Genomic DNA, 27962 nt, shown 5'->3' on the forward strand with positions numbered 1-27962 from the left:
TATTAACAATGGAAGCAAACATGTACAGTGGTTTGCAAAAGTATTCGGCCCCCTTGAACTTTCCCACATTTTGTCACATTACAGCCACAAACATGAATCAATGTTATTGACGTGAAAGACCAACACAAAGTGGTGCACAGGTGAGAAGTGGAATGAAAATCATACATGATTCCAAACATGTTTTACAAATGTTTTTTTTTTTTGTGATCACACTTGCTAATGTGTATCTTCCTCCAGAATGGGATAGAAAATTCTTTAAGTCATTTTTTGATGCTTTAATTATAGCGAGCGAATGTATTTTAATCTTTGGTGAAGACTGGAATACTATTCTGAATTTCTCCCTGGATACAACAAGTTGTAAGAGACAAAAATTATGATCTCGAAAAAGAACGGAAAAACTTAGAAATCAAACTATAACAAAACGGTAAAGATTAAAGCTTGGCCAACAAAATTAGAGTACTTCCATCCTGGCGCGAGGCGGTAATATCTGATCTACCTAAAGAGGGTAAAATTACTATGAATCTTACCGCCCCATTTCTATTTTGAATGTAGACTATAAATTATGTACCTTAAGAATCTCTAAAAGACTAGAAGTCCATTTGCTGGATTTAATACATTAAGATCAGACAAGCTTCATAAAAGGCCACCAAACACATGACAGTATTAGAAGAACGCTTCATATTATAGAAGAAGCAAAGAATCACAAACTGAGTATGGCATTAATAAGCCTAGACACAGAAAAAGCCTTTGACTGGGTCAGCTGGCCCTTTCTTTATAAGGTACTAGAGCGTATAGGATTCAACAATAAGTTAATTAAATGTATACAATTATTATACAGTAATCCAGTGGCCAGGTTAAAGATCGATGGACATCTTTCCTCTAGTTTTTAATTGAATAGAGGCACCCGGCAAGGCTGCGGGCTCAGCTCTTCGCTTTGTTTATAGAGCCTTTAGCCCAGGCAATAAGACAGAACCCAGAGGTAGTTACTCTTTTTGCTGACGATATCATTACATACCTCCAGAATCCTGATATGTTACTCCCTGAGCTCATGTCAACTCTGAAAGAGTTTGGGGCCCTGTCTGGTTATAATTTAAATATAACTAAAACACAAGTCCTGACAATTAACTACTCTTCATGCAATTCAATAAAACAAAATTATAAGCTAAAATGGGATGCAAACAAGATTAAGTATCTTGGACTTTACATTTCACAGGATTTTAATAGTCTGTTCACTTTGAACTTTGATAATCCAACTCAATTCAGGAGCACATAACTCGCTGGTCTTCACTAACTCTGGACTTTAGTACAAGAATACAGATTGTGAAGATAAATCTGTTGCCCAGATTCTCATATCTTTTTATGGCTCTACCCATTAAAATCCCAGATTTCCAATTCAATGCTTGGGACAAGTTAATATCACGCTTTATATGGGCAGGAGTTAGACCAAGGATAAAATTATAAACCCTTCAAATCGATAAAGAACATGGCGGACTGGCCCTCCCTAACTTAAAGGAATATTACTTGGCAGCACATCTGAGAAATATTGTTTGTTGGTGTTCCCCAGCAGTGGAGGCTCAATGGTCTGTTTGTGGAAGGGGGCACTTTTAAATCATTTTAAAAAATTGAAAACAGAATTTAATCAGGAAAATGCGGACCTGTTCAGATATCTGCAGGTACGTCATTTTTGCAATTTAGAAATAAAGGGTGCCTCCTCCCCAGTAATTGATCTTGTCAAAGTTTTTACAAATGCCTACAAATGTCTGCCCACTAAAGCCATGTCTAAACTCTACGAAGGGCCACAAAAACAAAATGGCAACAACACACTATATCCATTCGCTTCCGCTTATCCTTTTCAGGGTCGCGGGCAGTGCTGGAGCCTATCCCAGCTGTCATAAAGGCAGCTTAAGAAGCTTAAGAAGGCTTGAGAAGGATCCTGTCCGAGTGGACTTTCTTCCTACGATTAAAAGGTCACCTTTTTCTACAACGTTGGACTAAATGGCATAAATACAAGCAAAGGCTTGAAGATTCTGTGACTTAATTCAGCTAATATATCTTGTATGATGCCTGGAACAGTGCCCCAATTTGTTCCTCTTTTGTTTTTGTTGGGTTTTTTTGTTTCTTTTTGTTGTTTTTTGTTATATTCTTGTCACAATGAAAATTTAAATTAAAGTTGTTGGGGTTTTTTAAAGTAAAGCAATACTACTTTTATAAAGCTATTTGTAGTAAAAAGATATAATTGAAAAGGTGACATCCCAAAATCAACCAGAATGGGTTCAATTTCATTATAAAACTCATAACTGATCCCTTATTTGTTTAAAAATAAAGGATACAAATAGCATGTGTTGTTTTCAAAAACGGGATTGTAGTAGTGTCATTGCAACTAAAAATCTCCACTTAGAATGAAAAAGTAGCATCACAGGAAGAGTAGTCCCAGGTGGGGCTGTGGGAAATGGCAAGGACCTGGTTTAATTTTGATTCTTCACTGGAGAACATAGATTTGGTTACATATATTTAGACATTCATTTAAAACAAAACAAAATAATAATAATTGTCTTTTCTATTGTTTATTGTTATTTATAAAATAATGTACCCAAGTAAAAAATTCCCAAAGCCCAATGTTTTTTAGGTTTATAAGTCCTTCAGTACGTAGGCTCTCAGGAAGAGATACAGTTCAATGGATTCATCTGATGTGCTTAGTGGAAGTCAGAAGTTCTCTGACACTATAAGGCAACACAAGCTGAAAACTGTTTCATCACAGGTATAATTTCCTCTCTGTTGGCATTCCTGCTTACAAGCATCCACTGCCATTATAATGTACAAACATGAAAAGTATATTGTTAGAACAATAAAGTCTTCATGGTATAATGTGATATACCTCTATTTTTCTTTTGCTTGGGTGGCAGCTCTATACTTCCGTAACTTGATCCAACAAAACTGAAGAACAACATTTTAGCCCTTTTAGTCTATTTATAAAGAAAGTGTGCCACATATCCATATATGTTCCCGACTTTCCAGTAATCAGACTACACACAATGCATTAATAGGAGGACATTTTATTTTTACAAACATTCTGATTACATAATGACCAAGAAACTTTTTCCATTCACTCTGATGCTGATGCTGCTACACACTTTATTTACATTTTTTAAAGTTCATGTAAATAGTTTGTAATTCATTATTCTTGAGGTATTTTATATTTACTTAGTTTAAATCATTATTTTCTTCTTATGAACATTGGATAAAGAAAGAAAAATAAACTTTTGTTGTGACCATTGTATCAGCATTGTAAGATTCAATGCTGTTTGCAGGTGTTCCCCAACTCTCTATGAATGGGACTCATGGCCATTGATCAGTGGGTTTTGGTCAGTGGTTGTTGGTCGACGGTCACGAAAATTTGCATAATTATGGTTAATGAACTGACCTCCCAGCCCATTGTTCCTTCAGTGGGCTGGTTTCAGTCATTATGCAAATGTCCTGTTTATAAGATTGAAACCTGCAGTCAGCTGAGACTGAAGAAGTCACCTGGATGAGTGATGAAACGTTTCTCCCACAAAACGCTACGTCCAGATGAGCAGAATCAACTTTTGGATAAATCTGTTGGGCATTTTCTTGGGTTTCAGACAATAATTTTTATTGTTTCATCCAAACAGGACAGGCAAATAAAAATAAAAGAATCTGAAGGTTAACATTTCTTATTCTTTTAAAATATATTTTCTTATTATACTTGTTTTTAACAGACTGAAAGAAAACGGTGTCCTTAAATTTTAATAGTTATAAAGAACACGTGATCACATGTGTGCACACTTTAATGTATTGACTGTGAGAGAGGACATAAATATGAAGCTGCTGGATTTATATTTATAGTAGCAAAAAAAATAATGTCAGCAAAAATTTCAATGAAATGAGCAGTATAAACATTTTTGCGACTTTACATCTAAGCATACATTTCCAGATCATGTTGACAGAAATCAAATTAGTATCTCCTTGTAAATGGTTTTCCTTGTGAAACTTTCTCATATATTTTTTCTTGTTTGTTGTGTGAGAGCTTTTCCTCTCACTAAAACCTGCAGGACCCTGCAGGCGTCAGATCTATTCTTGATCCATCATAGGGGATTCAAATGGCTAAAGTACCTCCTCAACAATTCTTGAAGTTCTCCAGAGGCCTGGTAATGAACTAATCTTTTGATTCAGGTGTGTTGACCCAGGGTGATCTAAAACCTGCAGGACACCGGCCCTCGAGGCCTGGTGTTTGCACTTCTTCGCTCACTACCCTTCAGGTTCTATCAGGTTCATGCTGGCTTCAAACCTCATCAATGTTTGAAAGTGATTGTCTCCCCTCTTACCCTCGTGTGAGTTACGATTGCACCAAATGGTCTTGTTGTAGTTGACATGCCCAGAAAACATTGAAAGGGAGGCGTTGTCATTAGATCCACCTGAGCTGAAGCTCCGTATGACACGATGAAGCTGCAATACTCAACCGCCAATGGGAAATTAGCTCAAATGGTAGAGCGTTCGCTTTTCAGTCTGGCTTTCAAAAGCAGCACTCTACAGAGACCGCTCTCTTAAAAGTCGCTAATGAGCTATTAATGGCATCTGATGCAGGGAATTATTCTGTGATCATTTTACTTGATCTTAGTGCAGCCTTTGACACCATCGACCACAAAATCCTACTTAACAGGCTCAAGGTTCTGGCTGGTATATCTGGCTCTGCCCTAGACTTTCTTTCTATTTATCAGACAGGACCTTTTCTGTTAGGACTGACAGGTTCACCTCTGACATTGCTGCCCTGACCTGTGGGGCCCACAGGGTTCAGTTTTAGGTCCATTACTATTTTCTTTTTATATGTGTCATGGTCCGGGTGAGTGCTGGGCCTTCCCACAGGGCCGGCATTTCCACCCCTGGGCGGAGCCGCCACATCATGCTGACAGGCTGCACCTGAGCGTAATTGGAATTGCCAGCTTCTTAAGACCAGCGCTTAGACTCACACCTCACCAGATCGTCTGCAAACCTTTGTCAGTCAGGGCTTCCACAGTTTTGTCAGTTCATAGTAGTTTCATGTGTTTTCTCCACTCTCACCTGTTAGGATTTCAGCGCTGGTCTGTTCAGTTTCTCCATGCCTGCCTGCCTCCCTGCCCAGCGCTCAGGACAATCATCTCCCCTCACCCGGACCACCTCCCCACTAAGCTTTGCCTCCGCCTGCGCATGAGTAAGACTGTTTACTGCCACTGCGAGTGTTTTTGGACCAGCTTGTCATGCCCTGCGTCTAACACCTGTTCTTCCCACTTTTCAGTGACTAAACACTTACCTCTGGCCCCCCCTCTCCTCGGGAGTTCCTACACTGACATATTTCCAGTGTCGGGTTCTCCATTCAATCCACAACAGCCCCACGGCTTCGCCACAGACACTTCTAGTGCACCTTCTAGTTTTGTTTCATAGAAATTAGAGATGGACCGATCTGATATTACGTATCGGTATCGGTCCGATACTGACCCAAATTACTGGATCGGATATTGGCGAGAAATAAAAAATGTAATCCGATCCATTAAATATCAAAAAGTAACTTGGCTCATAACCGTAGCACGTCGCAGCAGTATGCATCACGTGATAGAGCGGCTGTGTGTATTTGTAGCGTCACCAGCATTTCATCTCCGAGGAAGTTATCCCAGAGAGAAGTAAAGCAAGTGTGTAAGTGTAACCGGAGCGAAGGTGATTTTATTTCCAGTGTTTTTTAAAGGAGGGAAACCTTCCTCCAAACGGACAGAGCAGTGGAGCCGCCAAGGGAAAGCACACGAATTAAAAACTGTATAATTAAAATATAATTTATTATATTTAAATAGTTAAAAATGTAAAATGAATTAAAACAACCCTGGCCAGGGGACAACACAGTAAAAATCAATAAAACACAACATTAAAAGTCCAGTGGCGTCCGCCACAGTATAAAAGTCATGAAGAATTAAAAATCCAGTGAAGCGGTGCAGAAGGGAAACCCGGCGGCGTCCTCGCCTTCCTCTGCGCGTTCTGCGCCCCGGTGCGCTAAAGAAAGGGAGGCAGCGGCAGTCACTACTCTTTTAGGCAGCTTTCATTCATTAAAAGGGGACAAGTCAAAAGACTTACCCCGGGTGGGCAGAGCTCTTAACTCTGCCCGCCGCTTCTTTGTAACCGCCAATCGGAACCGGCCCGCCTCGCTGCCTCTAATTCCCTGCAGACGCGTAATCTGGCCTCCTGTTGCTGCAGCAGTCGGACCGCTCGCTCCGCGTCCCTGGTTGCTGGCGCTGTATCCTCCTCCTCTCGAACGCCAAGCTCCACCAGTCCCATGTGTCACTGAGCACTCTCTGTAAATTACCACTCGCTTTTCTCTCAGGTGTGTCGAATTAGTAAAAAACGGGAAAAGGGCGGAGTCTCTCCAGGACAAATTGACAGATGCAACCAAAACATGCAATATAAAAAATAAATAAGCACACTTCACATTAAAACACAGCAAAGTAAAACAACATCCGTCCTTCCCTGGATGACAGTAGCAGTAACCAGTGTGTTAAGTGGATGCGTTGTACAGGGAGCCACAGGCAGGAAAGATTTCCTGTGTCGTTCAGTGGTGCATCATGGGTAATCTCAGTCTCTCACTGAACGAGCTCCTGTGACTGACCAGCATGTCATGGAGTGGGTGGGAGGTGTTATCCAACATTGTCTTTATCTTGGACAGCATCCGCCTCTCCGACACCACCTTGAGGGAGTCCAGCTCCATCCCCACAACATTGCTGGCCTTACGGATCAGTTTATTGAGTCTGTTGGCATCTGCGACCCTCAGCCTGCTCCCCCAGCATGCAACAGCATAGAGGATCGCACTGGCCACCACAGACTCATAGAAAATCCTCAGCATTTTCTGGCAGATGTTGAAGGACCTCAGTCGCCTCAAAAAATAGAGACGACTCTGGCCCTTCCTGTAAAGTGCTGTGGTGTTTTTAGCCCAGTCCAGTTTATTGTCAATGTGTACTCCAAGGTATTTATAGTCCTCCACAATGTCAACACTGACCCCCTGGATTGAAACAGGGGTCAAGTGTTTCCTGGTCTTCCTGAAGTCCACGATCAGTTCCTTGGTCTTTGCCACGTTGAGCTGCAGATGATTCTGCTCACACCACGTGACAAAGGAGTCGACCACAGCCCGGTACTCTGTCTCATCATCCCTGCTGATGCATCCAACCACCGCAGAGTCATCAGAAAACTTCTGAAGATGGCAGGTCTCTGTGCAGTGGCTGAAGTCTGTGGTGTAGAGGGTGAAGAGGAAGGGGGAGAGGACAGTCCCCTGTGGTGCCCCTGTGTTGCTGATCACCTTGTCAGACACACACTGTGGGAGACGTACATATTGTGGTCTTCCTGTCAGGTAATCAACAATCCAGGACACCAGAGAAGCATCCACCTGCATCGCTGCTAACTTATCACCCAGGAGGGTCGGCCTGATGGTGTTGAAAGCACTGGAAAAGTCAAAAAACATGACCCTCACAGTGCTCGCCGGCTGGTCCAGATGGGTGTAGACACGATTGAGCAGGTAGATGATGGCGTCCTCAGTTCCGAGATGAGGCTGATAAGGCTGATCCAGATGTGGTCTTACTATGGGTTGCAGCTGGTCCAGGATGAGCCTTTCCAGGGTCTTCATGATGTGGGAGGTCAGTGCCACGGGCCTGTAATCCTGGGGGCCACTGGGACGAGGCGTCTTTGGTACAGGGACGAGGCATGATGTCTTCCACATCACCGGGACCCTCTGCAGACTCAGACTCAGCATAAACAGTTTATGAAAGACTCCACACAGCTGGGGGGCACAGGCCTTGAGGACAAGGGGACTCACTCCGTCTGGTCCAGCAGACTTGCCTGAGTGAAGTCTCCTCATTTGCATCTCAACCTGGTATTGAGTGAAGGTGATGGGTGGGGGGGTGTCAGGAATCTCACAGGAGGCAACATGTGAAGAGAGAGGCTGGCACAGTGGTGTGGCTCTGGATTCCAGGCTGACTACAGGTGAGGTTGTGGGGGTGGGAGCAGACACTGTGGTGTCGAATCTATTGAAAAACAGATTCGATGGTCTTCATGCCCCTCCACACCTCTCTCATGCTGTTCTGCTGGAGTTTCCACTCCACCAGTCGGTGCAGAAAGTTATGTAGTCTGTGATACACTCAGTAAGCCCATTGATGTCCTCGGCGTGAGGCTCACAGAGTGTTTCCCAGTCGGTCACCTCGAAACAGCCCTGTAGTTCCGCTATTGCCTCCTCTGACCACCTCCTAACAGTCCTGGTGGTCACAGGTTCCCTCCTCACAATTGGCACATAGTGGGGGGTGAGGTGAATCAGGTTATGATCTGACCTACCAAGTGGGGGGAGGGAGGAGGAGCTGTATGCATCCTTGACGTTAGCATACAGTAGGTCTAGAATTTTTTCTCCCCTGGTGGGACAGTCCACATATTGTCTGAATGTTGGTGTATTGTCCAGTGATACGTGGTTGAAGTCACCCGAGATCACAATAAAGGCACTCGGGTGCTGAGTCTGTAGCCGAGCTATGGCAGAGTGGATAGTGTCACATGCAGCTGTGGGGTTAGCAGAGGGGGGAACATAAACAGCCACCAAGATGACGTGAGAGAATTCCCTGGGTAAATAATACGGCCTGAGTCCAACAGCACACAGTTCAGTGTCCGGGCAACAAATCCTTTCTTTGATTGTTATGTTGGCAGGGTTACACCACCGGTTGTAACTAAAACAGCAAGCCCACCTCCTTTACGCTTACCGCTAGTGATGCTGTCCCTGTCCGCTTGAACTGTGTGGAAGCCTTCCACGGAAGCATTCTCGTCGGGAATGTCCTGGTGCAGCCATGATTCAGTGAAACACATCAGGCTACACTCTCGGTACTCCCTCTGACTCCGTACCAGTGCTGAGAGCTCGTCGATTTTATTTGCCAACGAGCGCACATTTCCCATTACGATAGACGGCAGACACGGTTTATACCTCCTCCTCACTTCAAGCCTCCGCTGTCTCACCGTCTCCTTCTTTCTTCTCTTCTGTCCTTGAACTCTGCATCCCCGATGTGTTTTCCACTTTGTGTTGGTCTTTCACGTGGAATTCCAATAAAATTGATTTATGTTTGTGGCTGTAATGTGACAAAATGTGGAAAAGTTCAGGGGGGGCCGAATACTTTTGCAAGCCATTGTATGAGTCTTAGTAAAGTGTCTGTCAGAAAGCTACAGCTCTTTCCTCTTTGATAGTGAAAGAGCTGTAAACAATCAGTGCTTTGTTAACCTCGTAGTTTCTGTTCGTTATTCGAAGTTTCTGTCAAGGTAACTGAAAAAACGTCTGTCATTAAAACTGATGGATGGATCACATTTTTGAGAGACAGGTTCATGTTGTCTGCGTTTGTTTCTTTAGTACGGCCCAGACCTCAGGCTTTGATTTCACAATGAACAGCAGCATGACTGGAGATTATAGTCCTCTGGGAAACTTCTGTTACATCCAGCATCTCTTCATGTCTGAACATGAATGTCCTGACAGCCTGAGCAGAATCTACTACTAGTTACAGATTCAAGTAGTAGTAGAAAAAGGCTTTGAGAGCTGTCTCCATTCTGGTTTGTGAATCGTGAAATTATGTCTCATATGCATGTTGTAATCTCACTGTGGATTAGAAGAGCTGGTAGGTAAAATGTCACTATGAAGAGATCTAATTGTTTTTTATTCCATCTGTAGGAAACATCACCATAAATCAGGGTTCGGCAACCTCCGGCTCCAGAGCTGCATGTGGCTCTTTAGTCCTTATACTGCGGCTCCATGTGGTTTGGAAAAAATATATATTATATACTTATATAAATAAAAGTATTTAACTGAAGTGTGTTTTATTTATGTTAGTTCTTTTTTAACCTGTAGTTCTAATTTGGAAGATTATTGTGATCTTGAAATCTAAAAATTAAATTATATGTTATTATTTTTGATCGCTCAAAATAAGCGTCATACTCGCATAAACCATACCCGCCGAAATGCTGTGCATTTATGGAGACTTTCAACCCCAGGCAGGCCAAGTATGGATCTTTCGATCCACATACGTATGTGAGCAGCGATTCTCCACCATGAACTATGGTAAAAACAAACACCGCTCACGCCTCACATCTTACAGTCCTGCGTAAAGATGAAAGTGCCAGCCTGATTTGCAGACACTGTGCGCAGAGGTTCAGGAGCAGAAGTCCCATTGTAAACATACCACTGCAGACCCGACCATGTATGCCCGAGCATGCTTTTTTCTTTATTGACCACTTTTCACACATGGTTTCTGTAGCCACATAGCTGGGCGTTTTCCAGCTCACAGCCCGACACATACCAACACAACACGTTCTCACTCTCAACTCGTCAAATGTGTGACGCCTGGTCAGGCTCCCTCTGGTTCACTTATCGACGCGCAGGCTACCCCCTCGCGTCGAGAATTGACGTGGTGGGTCCTCTTATTGAATACTATAGAGCTCCCTAAACGTTGTTTATTGACGGCAAGAGATTTCCGCGGAAGAGCCTGTTGTCCGTATATTTATACATTTGGAAATCACATTGTAGTGATGTATACTGAACACAATATATTATATAATGTAAACAACTACCTGAGAAACAGCAGATACAGCAGATAAACTAAATACAGCTATTACTTTTGTATTGTTAATTGCATTTATGGAGGGAGAGGTGTATGCTGGGTAATGGCACAGCTAGCGACTGGGTGCGACTTTCTCCCCTCCCCCCCCTTCTCACCGTCTCTTCTCCCCTTTGGTTTTCTTTCTCTCCCTCTCTTTCTTTCATTCTTTCTCCCTGTCCTATCCCCCAGTCATGTCTGTCCCGTTTGTAGCAACTGAAAATAAAATAAATACATAATTATAATAAAGGTCAATCAAATGGACCAACATGGCAAGGCCATGATGATCCACTTGGTAAAAATAAATCCGCTTGGCATCTTTCTTGGCCTTAAGACAACAATTCTGATGGCTAAAGATCCAAACGGGACACAAAAAAAAAAAAAAAAAGAACGGGAAGCTGCTGCTGAGAAGTTGGCAGCTAATTTGAAGGCTCAGCAAAGTTATTTTCACTGTCAAACTGCCATGCAAGAGTCAAGTACCAAAGCCAATTTTATGCTTTCATTCAAAATAGCAAAGGCCAGCAAACCACTGTCAGAGGGCGAGTTTTTAAAAGAATGTATGGTAGAGACAGCAGGTATTTTGTGCCCTGAGACGAAAGACAAATTTGAGAAAATCAGTTTATCACGGCGGACAGTGACTCGCCGTGTAGAACTAATAGATGAAGATATCACCAGCATATTAAACAAAAAGGCGAAGTCATTCACTTTTTACTCTTTTGCACTGGATGAAAGCAACGATGTCAAAGACACTGCTCAGCTCCTCATTTTTATCCGAGGAATCAACGAAACTTTTGAAATAACGGAGGAGTTTTTGACAATGGAGTCTCTGAAAGGACAAACACGGGGAGAGGAGTTGTTTGAACGAGTGTCTGCTGCCATCGAAAACATGAAGCTTCCCTGGAGTAAGCTTGTTAACGTCACCACAGATGGATTTAACGGGAAAAAACGTTGGCCTGCTGAGGAGAATCCAGAATAAAGTGAAAGATGAAAACCCTGACCAGAATGTGATTTTCCTCCACTGCATCATCCACCAGGAATCTCTATGTAAATCGGTGTTACAGCTGATACATGTTGTGAATCCTGTGGTGAAACTCGTCAACTTCATACGCGCACGGGGACTTCAGCACCGTCAGTTCATTGCGTTCCTGGAGGCAACTGATGCGGATCACCAGGACCTGCTTTATCACTCCTGTGTCCGCTGGTTGAGTTTGGGCGAAGTGTTTCAACGAGTGTGGGAGCTCAAAGAGGAGATTGGCGTGTTTTTGGAGCAGCAGGGGAAGACTGATGAATTTCCTGAGCTGAGCAACAAGAGCTGGATGTGTGACTTTGCGTTTGCTACGGACGTATTTTCACACTTGAATGAGCTCAATGTGAAACTGCAGGGGAAGGAGCAGTTTGTGCATGACATGCACACAAACGTGAAAGCCTTCAAATCCAAGCTGGCTTTATTCTCCAGGCAGATTTTGAACAAGTCATTCACTCATTTTCCTACACTAGCCACGCTGAAAGAGGCCGGAGCAAAAGTAAAGAAATACAGTGAGTCACTGGATGCACTGCACGGAGAATTCTGCCGTCGGTTTTTGGATTTCGATAAAATTGACAAGTCACTTCAATTGGTGGCCTATAAACAGTGCGCGCGGATCAAATAGAGCGCTTCGCAGACTGACTTGCTGCAACTGTTTCATTCTTGCACTGGTCGTTGTTGACTTTTGGCACCGGGGAAACAAATTGAATAAAAGGAACAGGACAAGTACATCTGCATCGGGAGAGTGATGGTGATATCCTGAAGGATAACAGAACTTTCAGTGCTTTAAAATAAAATGTTCATTTATTTGATTTTCAGTGTTTAAAGACTCATTTCGAAGTCAGAGGTTTTATTGTAATGCTTTTCTTCATTTTCATTGGAAATTAAAGCACATGTTTTCTCCATATCCCAAGATGTGTATTTTTCCCCCAATGAGGTGATGTTTTCAAAGCATGCCATCTATCTGCTCCTGTTCCGGCCCCTTTGTCAAATGTTAGAACTCAATGTGACCCACAAATCAAAAAGTTTGCCCACCCCTGCGTTAGCTTACATTGTAGTAAAGCTGTTACTGGTTAAACGATGTTAGCACAGAAATATTAGCTTCTGTCATGACTGATGAAGTTACTAGTTAATAAAGTTTCCAGTAAAGTGATTAATCACAGCCACAGATTGACAGTAAATATCCCGATTAGCTTCAATGCATCTGATACTTACAGTGACGTGGACATCATGCAAAGACTGCCAGACTCTGTAATACTGTAAATGATCAGTGACTCGGGTTAACACTAAACTTTAAACAGTACCTCTGTGTCTCTGTGTGCTGAACATTTAGGATTGAGTCAGGCTGCATCAGCTGAATCTGTTATTTGTAAATATCAATTTTTTTTTCAGGTGTGGGGAAAATATGTAAGACTGCAGTGAAGCGATGTAGAGGTGGACGGTGAACTCAGAAACACATGTTCATACATACAGCTGCAGCAAGCTTACATTTATTTTAAATAGATTTGTTACTCTGATGTCTGTCTCTGTGAGTCCTCTGACAGACTGGTGACCTGTCCAGGTGTGCTCTACCTACGACTACTGGGACAGGCTCTTGCTCCTGTAATAGAAATTTTCTGTTATTCTCATTTAAAGTATTTAAGTGCTTATGCATGTGCTTAGTTGTGACACTGTTACTGTTCAGTGAAAGTTTCTAAAACTAGATGAACTTACTTCAGCGTCAGCAGTTTGAGAAAACAACTCCCTTTACAGGTGCTGATAAGGCCAAGGGCACAAAACAGCACAACCATTGGAGGAGGAGATTATCCCCACTGCGAGAGTCACCACATTCCCAAACCAGAAACCGTGGATGGACAGATCGATCCGCACTGCAGAGAACGCCAGGACCGCCTCCTACAACGCGGGTCTCGCCACTGGCGATATGAGCGCCTACAAAGCGGCCTCATACGGCGTGCGGTGAGAGATGCCAAACACTAGTACCGGGAACGTGTGGAGTCCCGCTTCCACCAGGGCGACACACGGAGTATGTGGCACGGACTAGGTACCATTACGGACTACAAAGCCAGGGACACACAACGCCGATCAACGCTGACTCTGCATTCACCAACGAGCTGAATCGGTTCTACGCCCGTTTCAAGGTTAGCCAGGCGGCTAATGCTATCTATCCCCTGACTACCAAGGACAGTGACGTCATCAGCGAGAGACCGGTGACCAGCATTGCGGAGCATGACGTCCGAGCGGCATTAAGGAGAGTGAACACAAGGAAAGCGGCGGGGCCAGACGGCATCACCAGCCATCTGCTGCGCTGCTGTGCTGACCAGCTAGCTGGTGTGTTCACTTACACCCAACTACAGTAACTCTAAACACATGCCATCTATTTCTAACAGCCTGCTTACTTCCTCTTAGTTATTTTATAAACCACGTGGTCACCTGACCTAACACTGTTTCTTCTTCTTCCCCTTAATGTTGAAATGTCAAATGTCAAACAGCTGGAGAGGAAACTACACCAGTGTACTGGGATGTTTCACCAACACGTGCCAGATGCTGTTCCTTCATGGTGACATCACCAGGGACAGCCCCGCCCACCTCAGGACCTCGCCATTGATCATGATCATGATGACAGCGAGCGGAACTAAGACTGTAAAAATCCACGACCAGAATGTTTACATGCTTTCTAATTATTAATGAATACAGAGAGCCTGTTTCTGTGTTTTGTTTGTTTGTTTGTTTGTTTGTTTGTTTGTTTGTTTGTTTGTTTGTTTGTTTGTTTGTTTGTTTGTTTGTTTGTTTGTTTGTTTGTTTGTTTGTTTGTTTGTTTGTTTGTTTGTTTGTTTGTTTGTTTGTTTGGGGGGGAGGTTACCTCATTTGTTACTGACAAAGTTCACCAAAATCACACAGTTTACATTCTGTATGTTTCCATCTTCACCAGCCACTCTAACTGCAATTAAGAAAATAATCCTTAGAAATCGTCGTTTTTCTCTGTTGTAATTGATGATAATTCAGTGAATATACTGCGCTGCTTCCTTTTATTGCGTCACACATTGCTTTAAGTTTTTCAGTGTCCAGTTATTTTTTACTGCTGTTTGAATTCTCTGTATGTTTGACCCTGTAGACTGTTTGATGGACTGCTTGTCTTCCTGTTTGTCTTCCAATATTCTAGAATAATTAAAAAACTTTGACTTTGTAAGTACATATTGTTACAGTCCTAATTTCAACATGATTCTTCATAACTCCTGCTTTGAAATACTGAACTTTAAAATTTACCTGATGAAGGATCATTCACAGTGGCAGTCTGTCAGGATCATTCTGACTATAAGATCACTGTATTAATCTGAATCCTTCTGCAATGTGCTGTGAATGAATGCTGATGCAACTCACTGTGGGAAAGCTGTTAATAAAATGAATCTGTGACACATGCAACACGTTCACAGAGGAAGAGGACACAAAGGGAGGACACGCAGAGGCTGTGTTAAAGTCAGAAATTTAGTGAAAAACAGACAGCGGTTATAATAAACTTATAGTGTTTTCTGCATATTAATTATACTGAAATAGAGATGCTGAGCCTAACTGTACAGAAGCACTAAACAACTGACAATCTAACAAACATTATTAGCCTGAGCCGTCATGCACAGTGAGTCTGATCCTTTGCTGTGAGAGTCTGACAAGCATGTTTCTGGTCAGTTTGGAAGAAATAATATCACAATGTTCATCTTTCTTTCCAATATTCCTTCTCTTTTACACCATAAACTGTGATCAAAGCTACTTATATTCACAGCATGTAATAATGCTGACAGTCCAGGGCATTGTGGTCTGTTGAGCTAGAGTTTCAGACATATGTAATCAATATTACTCTTGCTGGATATAACAAACACCTAGAAATTCTTTCCTTTCCTCTTTGATAGTGAAAGAGCTGTAAACAATCAGTGCTTTGTTAACCTCGTAGTTTCTGTTCGTTATTCGAAGTTTCTGTCAAGGTAACTGAAAAAACGTCTGTCATTAAAACTGATGGATGGATCACATTTTTGAGAGACAGGTTCATGTTGTCTGCGTTTGTTTCTTTAGTACGGCCCAGACCTCAGGCTATGATTTCACAATGAACAGCAGCATGACTGGAGATTATAGTCCTCTGGGAAACTTCTGTTTTATTCAAAATCTCTTCATGTCTGAACATGAATGTCCTGACAGCCTGAGCAGAATCTACTACTAGTTACAGATTCAAGTAGTAGTAGAAAAAGGCTTTGAGAGCTGTCTCCATTCTGGTTTGTGAATCGTGAAATTATGTCTCATATGCAAGATTAGAAGAGCTGGTAGGTAAAATGTCACTATGAAGAGATCTAATCGTTCTTTATGCCATTTGTAGATCCTCTGGACTTTGTTGATGACCCTCTGGAGTGATGTTTTTTCCTGACCATTACTGCTGGCAGACCACACTGGGATACAGTATGTCAAGGTACTTTCAGTGGAGCACCCGTAGAAGGACACTAACAGCTCCTTGGCTAACGTGTTGTTCTTCAGGACTCTCAGGAAGTTGAGTTACTGCTGTGCCTTCTTGATCATAGCTGTAGTGTTTATTTTCCAGGATAGGTCGTCACCCAGGTGCAGGCCCAGGAGCTTGAAGTCAGAGACCCTCTCCACACAGTCCCCATTAATTTGTATGGGCTGAAATTTCTTTGGTTTTTGTGGTGTTGAGGACCAGATTGTTTTTGGCTGCACCATGTTGAAAGTTTTTCCACTTCTTCCCTGTAGGCAGGAACTCGTACCTGACCCAGCGTGGGCACTCCACCTTCTTCCGGCTGAGGACTATGTCTAAGACTTGGAGGTGCTGATTCCCATCCCCACCGCTTCACATTTGGCTGCGAACCATTCCAAAGGCCATCACCCGAACTACATCATTCACGAAAAGCAGAGATGAGATTCTGAGACCACCCAAGTGAAAGCCTTCAGCCACGTGGCTACGCCTAGAAATTCTATCCTTAAAAATTATGAACAGAATCTGTGACAAAGGGAAGCCCTGGTGGAGTCCATCACCCACCGGAAACGAGTCCATCTTATGGCCGGCTATGTGTACCAAGCTCTTGCAATGTTTGTGTAAGGATTGAAAGGCCCGTAGCAATGGCCCAGACACCCCATACTCCCGGACTTCTCCAAGTCCACAAAACACATGTAGACTGGTTTGGCAAACTCACACGCACCCTCAAGTATCCTTGAGAGGATAAAGAGCTGGTCCAGTGTTCCGCACCCAAGTTTTTGCTTCAGCCGCTGCCAGAGCCACGTTCCGTTTGGCCTCTTGGTAACTATCAGCTGTCCCCAAAGTCCCACAAACTAACCGAGCCCGATAGGCCTCCTTCAGCTTGGTGGCTCCCTTGGTGGCAGCTCAAGCTCAGACTACAGTCAGGACCCGTTCCCCGACACGAAGGCGCAAGAAACAAACCCTTTCATTCACCGGGAAAAACCCCAACGTGCCGGCAGCAAGCCAAGGGGATACTGGATACCCACCTTAGCCCCCTGCCTCTCACCATGGGCAACTCCAGACTGAGACAGAGTCCAGCTCCTCACCAGGAGACTGGTTCCAGAGCCCAAGCCATGCGTTGAGTTGACGCCGACTATATCTAGCTGGTACCTCTCAACCTCACGCACTAACTTAGGCTCCTTCCACACCAGAGAGGTGACATTCCATGTCCCAGTTGCCAGTCTTGGTAGCGGGGATCAGTCCACCAGGGCCACCGCTCCTGGCCGCCGCCCAGCACACAATGCCCTCGACCACTATGGCGGATGGGCCCATGTCCCCTTCTCGGGCTATGCCCAGGCGGGCCCCATGGACTAAGCCCCGGCCACCCTTGGACACCCTCCCCGGGCTTTGTTCCGGGCAGTGTAAACTGTTCCTTCGGTGATACTCTCGTAAGGGTCTTCTGAATTGGTCTTTGTCTGGTCCCCCACCCAGGACCAATTCGCCATAGGTACGAGATACATGAGGACCTATGATACGGTGATACTTTTGGCAAACAACCATTTGACTAACATGTGTGTCTCACCTGCTCTTGTTCATCTCTGTTCTGTCCTCATTCTCCTCTCCCTCTCTGTTCCTCTCTCTCCCTCTTTGTGCTGACAATCATCAAATATACAGTGGAAACCAGATATTTACACACTCTTCAGATAAAAACACAAACACTTTTTTAATTGTAGCATCAAATCAGACTAAAAAATTTTTTAGGTTGATAAATATAAAAAACATATTTGTTAAATTTAAGAGTAAAGAGAGAAACTATCTGTATTTCTTAATTGCAAATGGCACCAAATTGTATTCAAACTGAGCCACACTTATGGAGCTCCACAGTTCTTTTCCTGGTGTTTTGTTGACATCTCTTGATGTTCCCATTTCAAAGAAACAGGCTCTGTGTTTTGCCTTATATGCATCCACAGCTGTGCCACCAGTTTACTCACATGGACTCTACTAACCTATCAGAAGCTTCTTCAGCTCAGAATGGAATCGTCTGGAGTTTTCTTATTAATTAACAGTAAACTTAGTGTATATGTACTCCTAAATTTAATGAAAGTGATAAAAAATAGAAGCTCTGTCTCTCTTTATTCTGACATTTAACTAATTCAAAAGATATTTCAATATTTATTTATCCAAAACAAAACAAGTTTACTCTAAATTGATGCTGTACAGTAAAAATGTTCTTGTGTTTTCCATAAAGTGTAAATATCTGGTTTAAACTGTGAATATACTGCTGTGTATTGAAATCCCTCTTGTTTTACATAGAAATATACTGAACAACATACAAAGCATAATATATAAAATACTACCAGAGTTGTTTCTTTGAAAGAAGCCCCTTATATCCATGCTTGTATATCAGTGCATTACTGAAGCCGATTTATTTAGCCGTGGAGGGAAACAACTGAAAATATGAAATAAACACACATGTAAGCTGAGACTCTCTAAAGAAACAGCAGTGTTGTTGTCCGGCTTTTCATTTCGCCATTTGTTGATTCACTCGAAGAGCGAGTAACGTAATATGAGTCAAGTGAAAGATCAGATCTTTCGTGATGCACCGTCATATTTACATTATTTGTGCAGTACGAATGATTTGCTTTGGTACCTGGTCAAACTTCAGTTCTCCTCCGGCTGCCTCGCTCCATTTCTCCAACAACTCACTCACAGGCAGCAGCTGCCCCGCCCCCTCGCTCAGTCGCTTAGTGTCTGAGCTCGGATCATACCAATATGAGTGGGGATTTACGCACAGTCGTAAATTCCCACAGTGTGCACTATGTGCTTCCAATATTGTGTGTAGTTTTTTGTTTTATACAGTTGTCAGCCAGGCATCTAACTATGAAAAAATTACACTCCAAAAGACCCCGGCTTCTGAAAAAACAACCCGGGCTTAAGCCCAGTAAGCCACCCCCACGCTCTGCCACTGCTTACAATTAGTGCAAAATACTGCGGCTCGATTGGTAGAAGGAAGTTAGACCATTTCACTCTGGTGTTGGCCTCTCTACATTGGCTTCCAATCGAATTTAGGTTCCGTTTTAAAGTTCTTTTATTGGTTTTTATTCAACGTGTATTTTCAGTGTGGTTTAACTTGCTAATCTGATCTGAAATACTTTCCTTGAATGTGCCTTAATTTCACCTCTTTTTTCTTTCTTCTTTTCTTAGCTTACTGAAAATGTTGGCGACCAAAGGCCGGATCCAGGGATGTGTGTTGCTTGTGCTACTGGCGTTATGTGGGCAAACTGCTCGCTGTCAACATCAATACAAAGATAACAAAAGAATAGCCTAGTGTAATCTAATAGCCTAGCGTAACGTAGTGTTTTAGGGGGGGGGTTCTAGAATGATTCAAATGTTACCATCATTTCCCCAACCCCGCAGGCTTTGTGACCCGTGAAGAACTGAGACTCCTTCTGGTCAGTAAAACAGGATCGGGAAAGAGTGCATCTGGAAACACCATCCTGGGGGATGCGAATGCTTTCAAAGAAGACATTTCGCCCGAGTCTGTCACCGACGGCTGTCTCAGAAACGAGGCAGAGGGTGAAGACGGAAGAAATATCGCTGTGATCGACACTCCGGGGCTGTCTTCTGGATGAAATAGATGAAATGGTGGATTTCAGTGGAGGAAACCACTACACCAACGAGATGTATAAGGCGGCCCAGAAGAAACTCGAATGAGAAAGGCTGAAGAGGAGAAAGGAGGAAGAACAAAGAAAACGGGAAGAAGAGGAGAGGATCGAATTGAGGGAGCGGTGTAAATTCTTCGGCCTCCCTGTCTTGGGATTATTTGGCACAGGAGCATACTTTACATCTTATGTTCTCACGGGGCTCAGTGGAGCCCTTGGATATTCTCAGTTAAATTGTACACTGGCAATGTTCGCTTAGCTAAACCCACCCCGTTTCTCCTTGTTACACTATGAAGGCTGAGTTTCATTTCACTTGTTTTCTAGGATTTCTAGTTCTAATGCAGTCTATGTACTTACTTACTTACTTACTCACTCACTGAATGTTTGCCTACGCTGTAGCTGTTCTATGAAATCGCTATAAAACAAAAAAAATAAGCCCCCCTTTCTAGTATTTTCAATAGAAGGCGATTGTCTCGTTCGTTCTCGGAAGAGGGAGAGAGACTGTCCGACGCGGAGTGTGACAGAGGAGAGGAGCGGCAAGACGCCGAGCTTGACGGTTGGGCGTCTTCTTTACTCGTCGATACCGTGAAAACTGCGTAGGTGTATCACCTACTCGACCTAGTGATCAACGAGTACCGCACCGAAGCATGCAACGGGTGCAAGACCAATCACCCCAGCCAGAGACAACACGAGTGTCTGCGAGTCTTGGTGTCAGGGTTCCTGTGCCTACCCGGTCGGCTCAGTATGGCTACATATGTTTTTCATTTTGTTCCTGCTCTCTCCCTTCCTCTCTTTCCCTCCTCCCTCTGCCAGGGCGGAGCTCACCTGTGGACTTCTGCCCTTGGTCCACGCACCTGGTCGCCATCACGCACCTGTGGCTCGTTACAAAAGTGTTCCAGCTCCTTTATAAGACGGCAGCTCTGTGTTTCTCGTCGCTGGACCGTTGCCGACCCGCATTCCCTGGACCAACCCCTGTGTTTCCTGAGTGATTGAGTGTGCGAGGAGTGGAGTACGTCATCGTGTTTTCTGTGGAGTGTGGAGAAGAGCATGAGGAGTGGACGGAGTGCGTGTGGACTTTCAGTGTCTTTTCCCTTTGTATGTGGACCCCCGGAGCCCGGCTTCTCCCCTCACCTCTGTAAATAGATCGCCTGGTGTGCTGTAATAAAGATTCTTGTGTTCCCCAACTCAGAGCCTGCGCGTGTGTCCGTTCCATCCCGCTGTGACACTTGGAGGATGACTTTTACGCTGAACATTAATACAGCATCAGGAAAAGACTCCTCACGCCGCTTTTCATTCCTTCCATTCAACGTCTCCTGATCATGTATTCACAGCCACCAGAGGCGCCGTACAGCACCGAGCCCCTGAAACACGGACAGTTTGTTGATATTGTAATCAAAAATACAATACGCACCCCCCTATTGCGCATGTCCCTAAATGGTATGGCCTTCCAGATTGCCTCAGTTGTATCGTGAGTGTAATTTCAAATAAAATAAAATAAAACTCAGAAGCGTCTGTGTGTTGTATTTTTCTTCTTCTTCTTCTTCGTCTTATTATTATTATTATGCTTCATTTTCATGTACTGGGGTATCAATGACCCCCACGCTGCCGCAGCAGCTTCTGTGCGTGGCCCCCAAGTGCTACGTTTTCTTTCCCGATCCCCTGACGAACCCATTAGAATCGCTCTGGGACACTCTTCGACCCCAAATGATCGTTCTGTTTTTTTCATTTTCATTCACCTGTCTCTACTGAGGGTGGGGTACTTTGGGACCCCCGGGGTCTGGGGCTGCCCCGAAGGGGAGCACAAGGGTTAAAAGAACAGAATTTGATCAAAAACAACGGACTTTGAATGAAAACAACGGAATTAAAATGAAAACAACAGAATTTGAATGTATAGAACAGATTTTGAATTAAAGCAACAGAATTCTAAAACAAACAATAGAATTTGAATAAAAAGAGTAGAATTAGAATGAAAACAACAGAATTTGAACGAAAACAACGGAATTTGAAAACAAACAACGGAATTTGAATGAAAACAACGGAATTAGAATGAACAGAACAGAATTTGAATGAAAACAATGGAAGTTTAAAACAAATAACAGAATTAGAATGAAAACAACGGAATTAGAATGTACAGAACAGAGTTTGAATGAAAGCAACAGAATTTTAACATAAACAATAGAATTTGAATAAAAACAACAGAATTTGAGAACAAACAATGGAATTTGAATGAAAACAACGGAATTAGAATGTATAGAACAAAGTTTGAATGAAAGCAACAGAATTTTAAAAGAAACAATATAATTTGAATAAAAAGAGTAGAATTATAATGAAAACAAAATCAATTGAATGAAAACAGAGGAATTTCAATGAAAACAACGGAATTAGAATGAAAAGAACAGAATTTGAATGAAAACAACGGAATTTGAATGAAAACAATGGAATTTAAATGAAAACAACAGAATTTGAAAACAAACAACGGAATTAGAATGAAAACAACGGAATTTGAAAACAAACAACGGAATTTGAATGAAAACAACGGAATTAGAATGAACAGAACAGAATTTGAATCAAAACAATGGAATTTGAATGAAAAGAACAGAATTTGAATGAAAACAATGGAAGTTTAAAACAAACAACAGAATTAGAATGAAAACAACGGAATTAGAATGTACAGAACAGAGTTTGAATGAAAGCAACAGAATTTTAACATAAACAATAGAATTTGAATAAAAACAACAGAATTTGAGAACAAACAATGGAATTTGAATGAAAACAACGGAATTAGAATGTATAGAACAAAGTTTGAATGAAAGCAACAGCATTTTAAAATAAACAATAGAATTTGAATAAAAAGAGTAGAATTATAATGAAAACAAAATCAATTGAATGAAAACAGAGGAATTTCAATGAAAACAACGGAATTAGAATGAAAAGAACAGAATTTGAATGAAAACAACGGAATTTGAATGAAAGCAACGGAATTAAAATGAAAACAACAGAATTTGAAAACAAACAATGGAATTAGGGTCCGTGTACTTTTCGGTATTTGAAGTTTCGTTTCAGAAACCAAAACGAAAAAACGATATTTAAAAGAATTTTCATTTTTTTAATTTTTGATAAAGAATAAAATGGGCGAAAATAACTTGTTTTTTCATTCGGTGGTAACAAATAGCCGTCATACACTTAAAATTAGACGTGCTTTTTTGGATTTCTTCGTGATTCAAATAATGAAAGTATACTAGCGCAAAAACAAAAAAATAGACGCATTTTCAATGTCTGAAACGGGAAGTACTTCTTCTGCGCGTTTTTTTATGGCGCGCGCACACCGTCCCCCACACAAGAGATCGACGGCCTTAAAGTTACACTGGAATAAACAGAGGATGGACCATTACGTTGTTTTTAGGAAAACTAAGAGAGTGACACTCCGGGACGAAGACATGACTGCAGAAAAACTGGGTCGCATCTTTCAGGTAGATATGTAAACTTCGCAAACTTTGCTTTCAGCAGTTTTTTTATGAACGTTATTGTTCTTCCTTACTGCGGAACGGCTAACGTTAACATTTGGTGATTTCATGTAGGCCTACTTTTACTAATACTATGTCTAGCCGTCTTCATTGTGCTAATATGTGAATTGTGCACATGTGCTAATGTGTAAATAGTTATTCATTGACTTTTACCGGCTACTAGCTAATAAGTAAGCCTTTAGAGCCTATTAACCGTGTGCACAGGAGTAACACGTTAGCAGAGCAACGTGATTTACGGAAACTTTTCTTAAACAGGTATCCGCGCATACTCTGTACATCACGGATGATTCAAACGTGGCTATGTTCCCCGGTGCGGTCTCTGGTGTTTTCAGCGCATTAGACCTTACACCCAGAGGTCACTATGAAGTCCACGGAGAAGACATGGAGTCAATTCCAACAGCAGGTTCCAGCGGGCAGCGTTTTGCATTTATGCGAGCACCAGCTGTGGCAGCGTCTGCACCTTCACGTTCACAGCAGGCTACTTCAAGTTCCCCTATGTCCTCCAAAACATTTCAGAGGTAGGATGAGTCTGTGTTCTTGAATATTAAATTACAGAACAGGCAAAATAAAAAGAAACATAAGGTGCATGGATAGTTGAATTGTTAAGAATAGCAAAGCTGTTTTAGTACAATTTGCCTATAGCAATCACTGAATGGATTTGTGGCCTGCTGTCTTTTACAAGATATGTAAAATTATTATGTTTTGTTTTACAGATCAGTGTACTTTGCAGATGTAGTTGGTGGGAGGTTGATTCCCAATAGAATGGTGGTTGTACGATTCCTGGAGTCTGAGGCTACGCTTCAAGGGATAGTAGGAAAAGTGCAAGATGCCATTGGTAATTACAACCCAATAATTTTGACAGATGCACAGGGCAATGCAATTCTGGAGTCGGAGGGCACAACAGGTGAGCCATAATATTACAGCTAAAGCCCATATCTTATGGAGAGACATGTCTTACCAGACTCTTTGTAATATTTATTGGGTAATATGGTATTGGCTTCTAAACAGGTTTCTTTGGTTTTGTTTTTCATCTGTAGGGTCACAGTACTGGAGACAAAATGCACGAAAAATTCTTGCTGTGCCTGAACAAGACTTTAATTGCCTCCAGGGAACAAAGAGGAAGAAACTGAGGTATGTGAATAAATATGTATATACTATAGGATGAACATCAATATAGAAGAATTAATTTGATTTAAATCCTATAATAGCAGTAAGACATCACTACATAAATCATCATCTATCAGTAAGTGATGTGATGTTTCTTTAAGCCAGTAAGTAGCTTTGACATCTGATTATCCATTTTTATTTGTAGCAGCCGTAAAGATGATGACAGTGCCAGTTTGGGAGAAGTGAGTGACAAAATAGAAGAGTTGGTGTTGGCATCTCAAAGTCTGCCAGCTGTCACAGCAGCAATCAAAGAGCTCACTGATCTTGCAGTTGCCCAGAAAGTCACAACCCCCAAGCTGCAGACACTCAAGGAGGGATTTAGCTGCGTGGTTTGTATGAGTATGTTCAAATGTTGCTTAGTAAATACATTACATCTACACTAACATTTTAATTACAATTAAAACAATGTCAAACCACATTCAATCATTACTTTGGACAAACATTTTTTTACCAAACATAGGCTCTTTATTCAGCAGTGTCCATTTAAATACTTAGGCACAGACAATCAAGATGCAGGTCTACTGTAACATAACATTCAAAAGTTTACATGCACATTTAATTTGGGTTCTCCTTGCAATCTTGACTATGAAAGTATAGCTTTTCAAATTGATTACAATGTCAGTATGGGTGACGGTACACTGTTCACAGTAATGTAAAACTAAAAAGTTCACATTTAAAATGGGACTGTAGTTACATATATTGAATCAAGTACCTGTAACTTTTTCATTTTTCTTGCTTGCTAATTGAGAAAATGTACTGATTTTGCCCCTCATCAATTATAGACAAAAATATAGACAGGGACTTTCTCAGAACAGCGTGAACAAGAGGAATTACAGAATAACCAAAAATATTCTGCATGCTGTCTGTAAATTTATGTCAAGACTGACTTTGAACCTATAGTTTGAACTAAATTCAACATAAATGGATAACAGTCTCACTTATCTGATTTACTTTTGCAGACATCATTGAGGATCCAGTGTTCTCACTGTGCTGCAGAAGCATTATTGGCTGCAAGACATGTGTGGAACAGTGGCAAGAGACATCACAGCACTGTGCAAAATGCAGGGAGAGTAACAACGGAGTTCTACAAATTACTGGTCTAACAGCTGCATTTTCTGTATTGAAATCTTTTTTTGCAGAGGAGTAATGTAGTGTGTACACACAAATGTTTACAGTCAGTTGATTTTTTTTTTTGTCTGTTCTGTACAGTTTACAGATGCAGTGGTTCATACATTTCTCTGAGTTATGTTTATGAGACAGAGCAGAGCTTCTTTGTATGGCATAAAGTCACCATTTACGGCTCTAAAAAACAAATGTGAAATATCAGGATATTTTTCTGCAAAATGACTCTCTGTTCTAAGTTTGTCCTGTTCGGTTGTGAAGGGATCAACTCCAAAAGTCGAATATTCTTTGAGTGCAGATCCCAAGTGCTGCCTGTAAAGGTCTGCTGCTTCAAGTGCATTTGGCAAGAGCTCTGGAGAAATTCTTCTTTTACACCCATGTTCTGCAAAGTGATTTGGTATGCCTTTTCCTGTAAAAAATAGAGGAGGTGTTTAAATGTTCATTATCAGGGTTGTAAGCAATCTGACTTTTTTTTTTTTTTTTTTTACCTGGGATTCTATGAGCATTCCATGATTCTACCACACTTGCAAGACCAATGTTACACAGCTGACAGGTTAGATTGGACACACAGTATCGCACAAGGTTATCCTCCATATCTATCTCCTCCTGGTCCATCAGCTGGAGTAGGGCAGTTTTTAGTGGGTAGTTGACACGGTTGTTGATTTCAGGCCAAATCCTTTCAACTGTGTGGTTCTAAAAGAGTTAAAAGAAACATGTCTTAAATGTACGTAGTAGTACACGTAATAGTATAAGAATTTCAGCTGATGTTAATGGTACTTAAATCTTACTCTTGTGGATGAGGTCTGTAAATAAGGCAGTCTCTCCTGATTGAAGCGATGATGTGACAGCATCTCTTGCATGAACAGTGTTAAATAAAATTCCTTTCCATGGTCTACTCGCACCTGGTCCCACATACCATAGGTGATCACTGCAGGTCTGGTACAGGAAAAATAAAGAACATTTATTAACTATTTTGCTTTAAGACCAGCAAAGGTGTTATTATTTTGAATGTATTCATTCATGTTTTTTTTGGGTAATATTTTAGTTGTAGTAGGACAACATATATTTCTTAAGTTTCTTTGCAATGTCACTGTCATGCTCAGACTTTAGATGTATGTCAGAACAATTGAAAGATATGTGGAAATCCAAGAACCTTGTTCCATTCATAAATGAACACTGATTAATTGCAATAAAGTAGTTAAATGATTCATGTGCAATTCCATTTTATTTATTTTTACATTAATAGAAAATGTTGATCAAAATGTTTGGTAAGTTCTTAATATATTATATTCAGGAACATAACCAGACCCATCTGTTGCATGTCTAATTTAAATTCAAATATTGTAAATTTGGGTGCAGCTCATGTCCAATATGACTAACATGTCCATCAAAACACTTAAGATGAAATAAATGGTTTGAGAGGTTGTATTACCTGAAAACATATTCATAGATGCTCAAGTTGTTTTTGATTGGCATTGTGGAATGACTCACAATCTTTTTACTGAATCCATCTACAGCTAAAACATGGGTGACTCCAAACATTACAAGTTTCTCGTTTTGGTCCAGGTGAACCTTGTGCCCCATGCATTCAGCATGGTACGGTGTGGGATTAAGATTCCGAGCTCCCTTACAAAAAAATCACAAAAATAAATGACAGCTGACTGGATAAAGGCAGATTTGATCATACGTTTGAGGAAGAGTCAAGTAACTGTTAAAGCAGGGCGTACATCTGTTAAACAGAATTAGGCCCTACCATTACATGATGTATATCACAAATATGACAAAGAACATTGGAATACAGTTCTAGTGGAAGATTAAATAACATAGGCTACCTGGCGTCTTGCTTCATGATAAGGTTGATGCACCTCTCTTAAAATTGACCCAATTCGTCCCTCTGCAGCATGTACCCCTTTTGTGGACAGATAGCCCTTCATCATTTTGCGGCCATATGTTGGGCCCACCTGTTTAAAATAAAAGATCATGCTACTACTAGAACAACAAATGTAAAGTAGCTTATTCTGAAAGCAAATGTGTAAAGCTAAAGTATTGTGCTAATTAACTGTACAAATACCAGTGAGAGACATCTTTAAAATAACTAACGTTACCCACCACCCGCAAGACGCTAAAACGCGCGGGCGCGCGCACACAGTCTAGACTAACCCCCTTACAACCCAGTTAAGACAACCATACACAGTCATAAGGTGAAGGAAGAAAGTACCTTACCTCATTTATAGCTTGTGTCACCTCAAGCTCCAACCGTGTGTCCGAGAGTCGACAGCTAGTGATTTGCTCAGCACAAAACTTTCTAACATTTCTCGCAGAAAATCCTCTCACTTCCCCGTGTTCATATGACAGATGCTCTGATATAATTTCCGA

General features: G+C 41.8%; 3 protein-coding genes and 1 long non-coding RNA gene across 4 annotated transcripts; 3 read left to right on the top strand and 1 right to left on the bottom strand.

Moving 5' to 3' along the window:
* The first annotated feature begins 11563 nt into the window (after positions 1-11563).
* Positions 11564-12286, top strand: LOC112431731 (general transcription factor II-I repeat domain-containing protein 2-like). The gene has a single exon (XM_024800448.1). It carries the CDS (start codon positions 11564-11566, stop codon positions 12284-12286), a length of 723 nt encoding a protein of 240 aa, XP_024656216.1.
* A 3612-nt stretch (positions 12287-15898) lies between these two features.
* Positions 15899-17816, top strand: LOC143421395 (uncharacterized). The gene is made up of 3 exons (XR_013101028.1): positions 15899-16111; positions 16241-16313; positions 16408-17816. It is a non-coding gene; the product is annotated as an uncharacterized LOC143421395 (long non-coding RNA).
* Positions 17817-22910: 5094 nt separating this feature from the next.
* Positions 22911-26793, top strand: LOC112432977 (uncharacterized). Its single transcript, XM_024801355.2, has 6 exons — positions 22911-23243; positions 23553-23815; positions 24011-24201; positions 24335-24428; positions 24610-24803; positions 25424-26793. The coding sequence occupies exons 1-6, from the start codon at positions 23046-23048 to the stop codon at positions 25609-25611; spliced, it is 1128 nt and encodes a 375-aa protein (XP_024657123.1). The 5' UTR covers positions 22911-23045; the 3' UTR covers positions 25612-26793.
* On the bottom strand, positions 25691-27927 carry LOC112432979 (uncharacterized). Its single transcript, XM_024801356.2, has 6 exons — positions 27810-27927; positions 27419-27547; positions 27019-27212; positions 26375-26522; positions 26075-26279; positions 25691-25995 (listed from the first exon to the last, which is right to left on the bottom strand). Exons 2-6 carry the CDS (start codon positions 27521-27523, stop codon positions 25691-25693), a joined length of 957 nt encoding a protein of 318 aa, XP_024657124.2. The 5' UTR covers positions 27524-27547; positions 27810-27927.
* Between the last annotated feature and the right edge of the window lie 35 nt (positions 27928-27962).

This window comes from Maylandia zebra, linkage group LG12 (genome assembly GCF_041146795.1).
Source record: "Maylandia zebra isolate NMK-2024a linkage group LG12, Mzebra_GT3a, whole genome shotgun sequence".
Taxonomy (NCBI): Eukaryota; Metazoa; Chordata; class Actinopteri; order Cichliformes; family Cichlidae; genus Maylandia; species Maylandia zebra.

Bases quoted from the DNA above. Each gene is read 5' to 3' on its own strand.
- LOC112431731 (XM_024800448.1), top strand. From the start codon at position 11,564: ATGGATTTAACGGGAAAAAACGTTGGCCTGCTGAGGAGAATCCAGAAT.
- LOC112432977 (XM_024801355.2), top strand. From the start codon at position 23,046: ATGTCTGAAACGGGAAGTACTTCTTCTGCGCGTTTTTTTATGGCGCGC. The intron at 23,244-23,552 runs GTAGATATGTAA...TTTCTTAAACAG, and splicing joins AACTGGGTCGCATCTTTCAG to GTATCCGCGCATACTCTGTA. The intron at 24,804-25,423 runs GTATGTTCAAAT...TTACTTTTGCAG, and splicing joins TAGCTGCGTGGTTTGTATGA to ACATCATTGAGGATCCAGTG.
- LOC112432979 (XM_024801356.2), bottom strand. From the start codon at position 27,523: ATGATGAAGGGCTATCTGTCCACAAAAGGGGTACATGCTGCAGAGGGA. The intron at 27,213-27,418 runs GTAGCCTATGTT...TTTTTTTGTAAG, and splicing joins ATCATGAAGCAAGACGCCAG to GGAGCTCGGAATCTTAATCC. The intron at 25,996-26,074 runs GTAAAAAAAAAA...TATTTTTTACAG, and splicing joins GAATGCTCATAGAATCCCAG to GAAAAGGCATACCAAATCAC.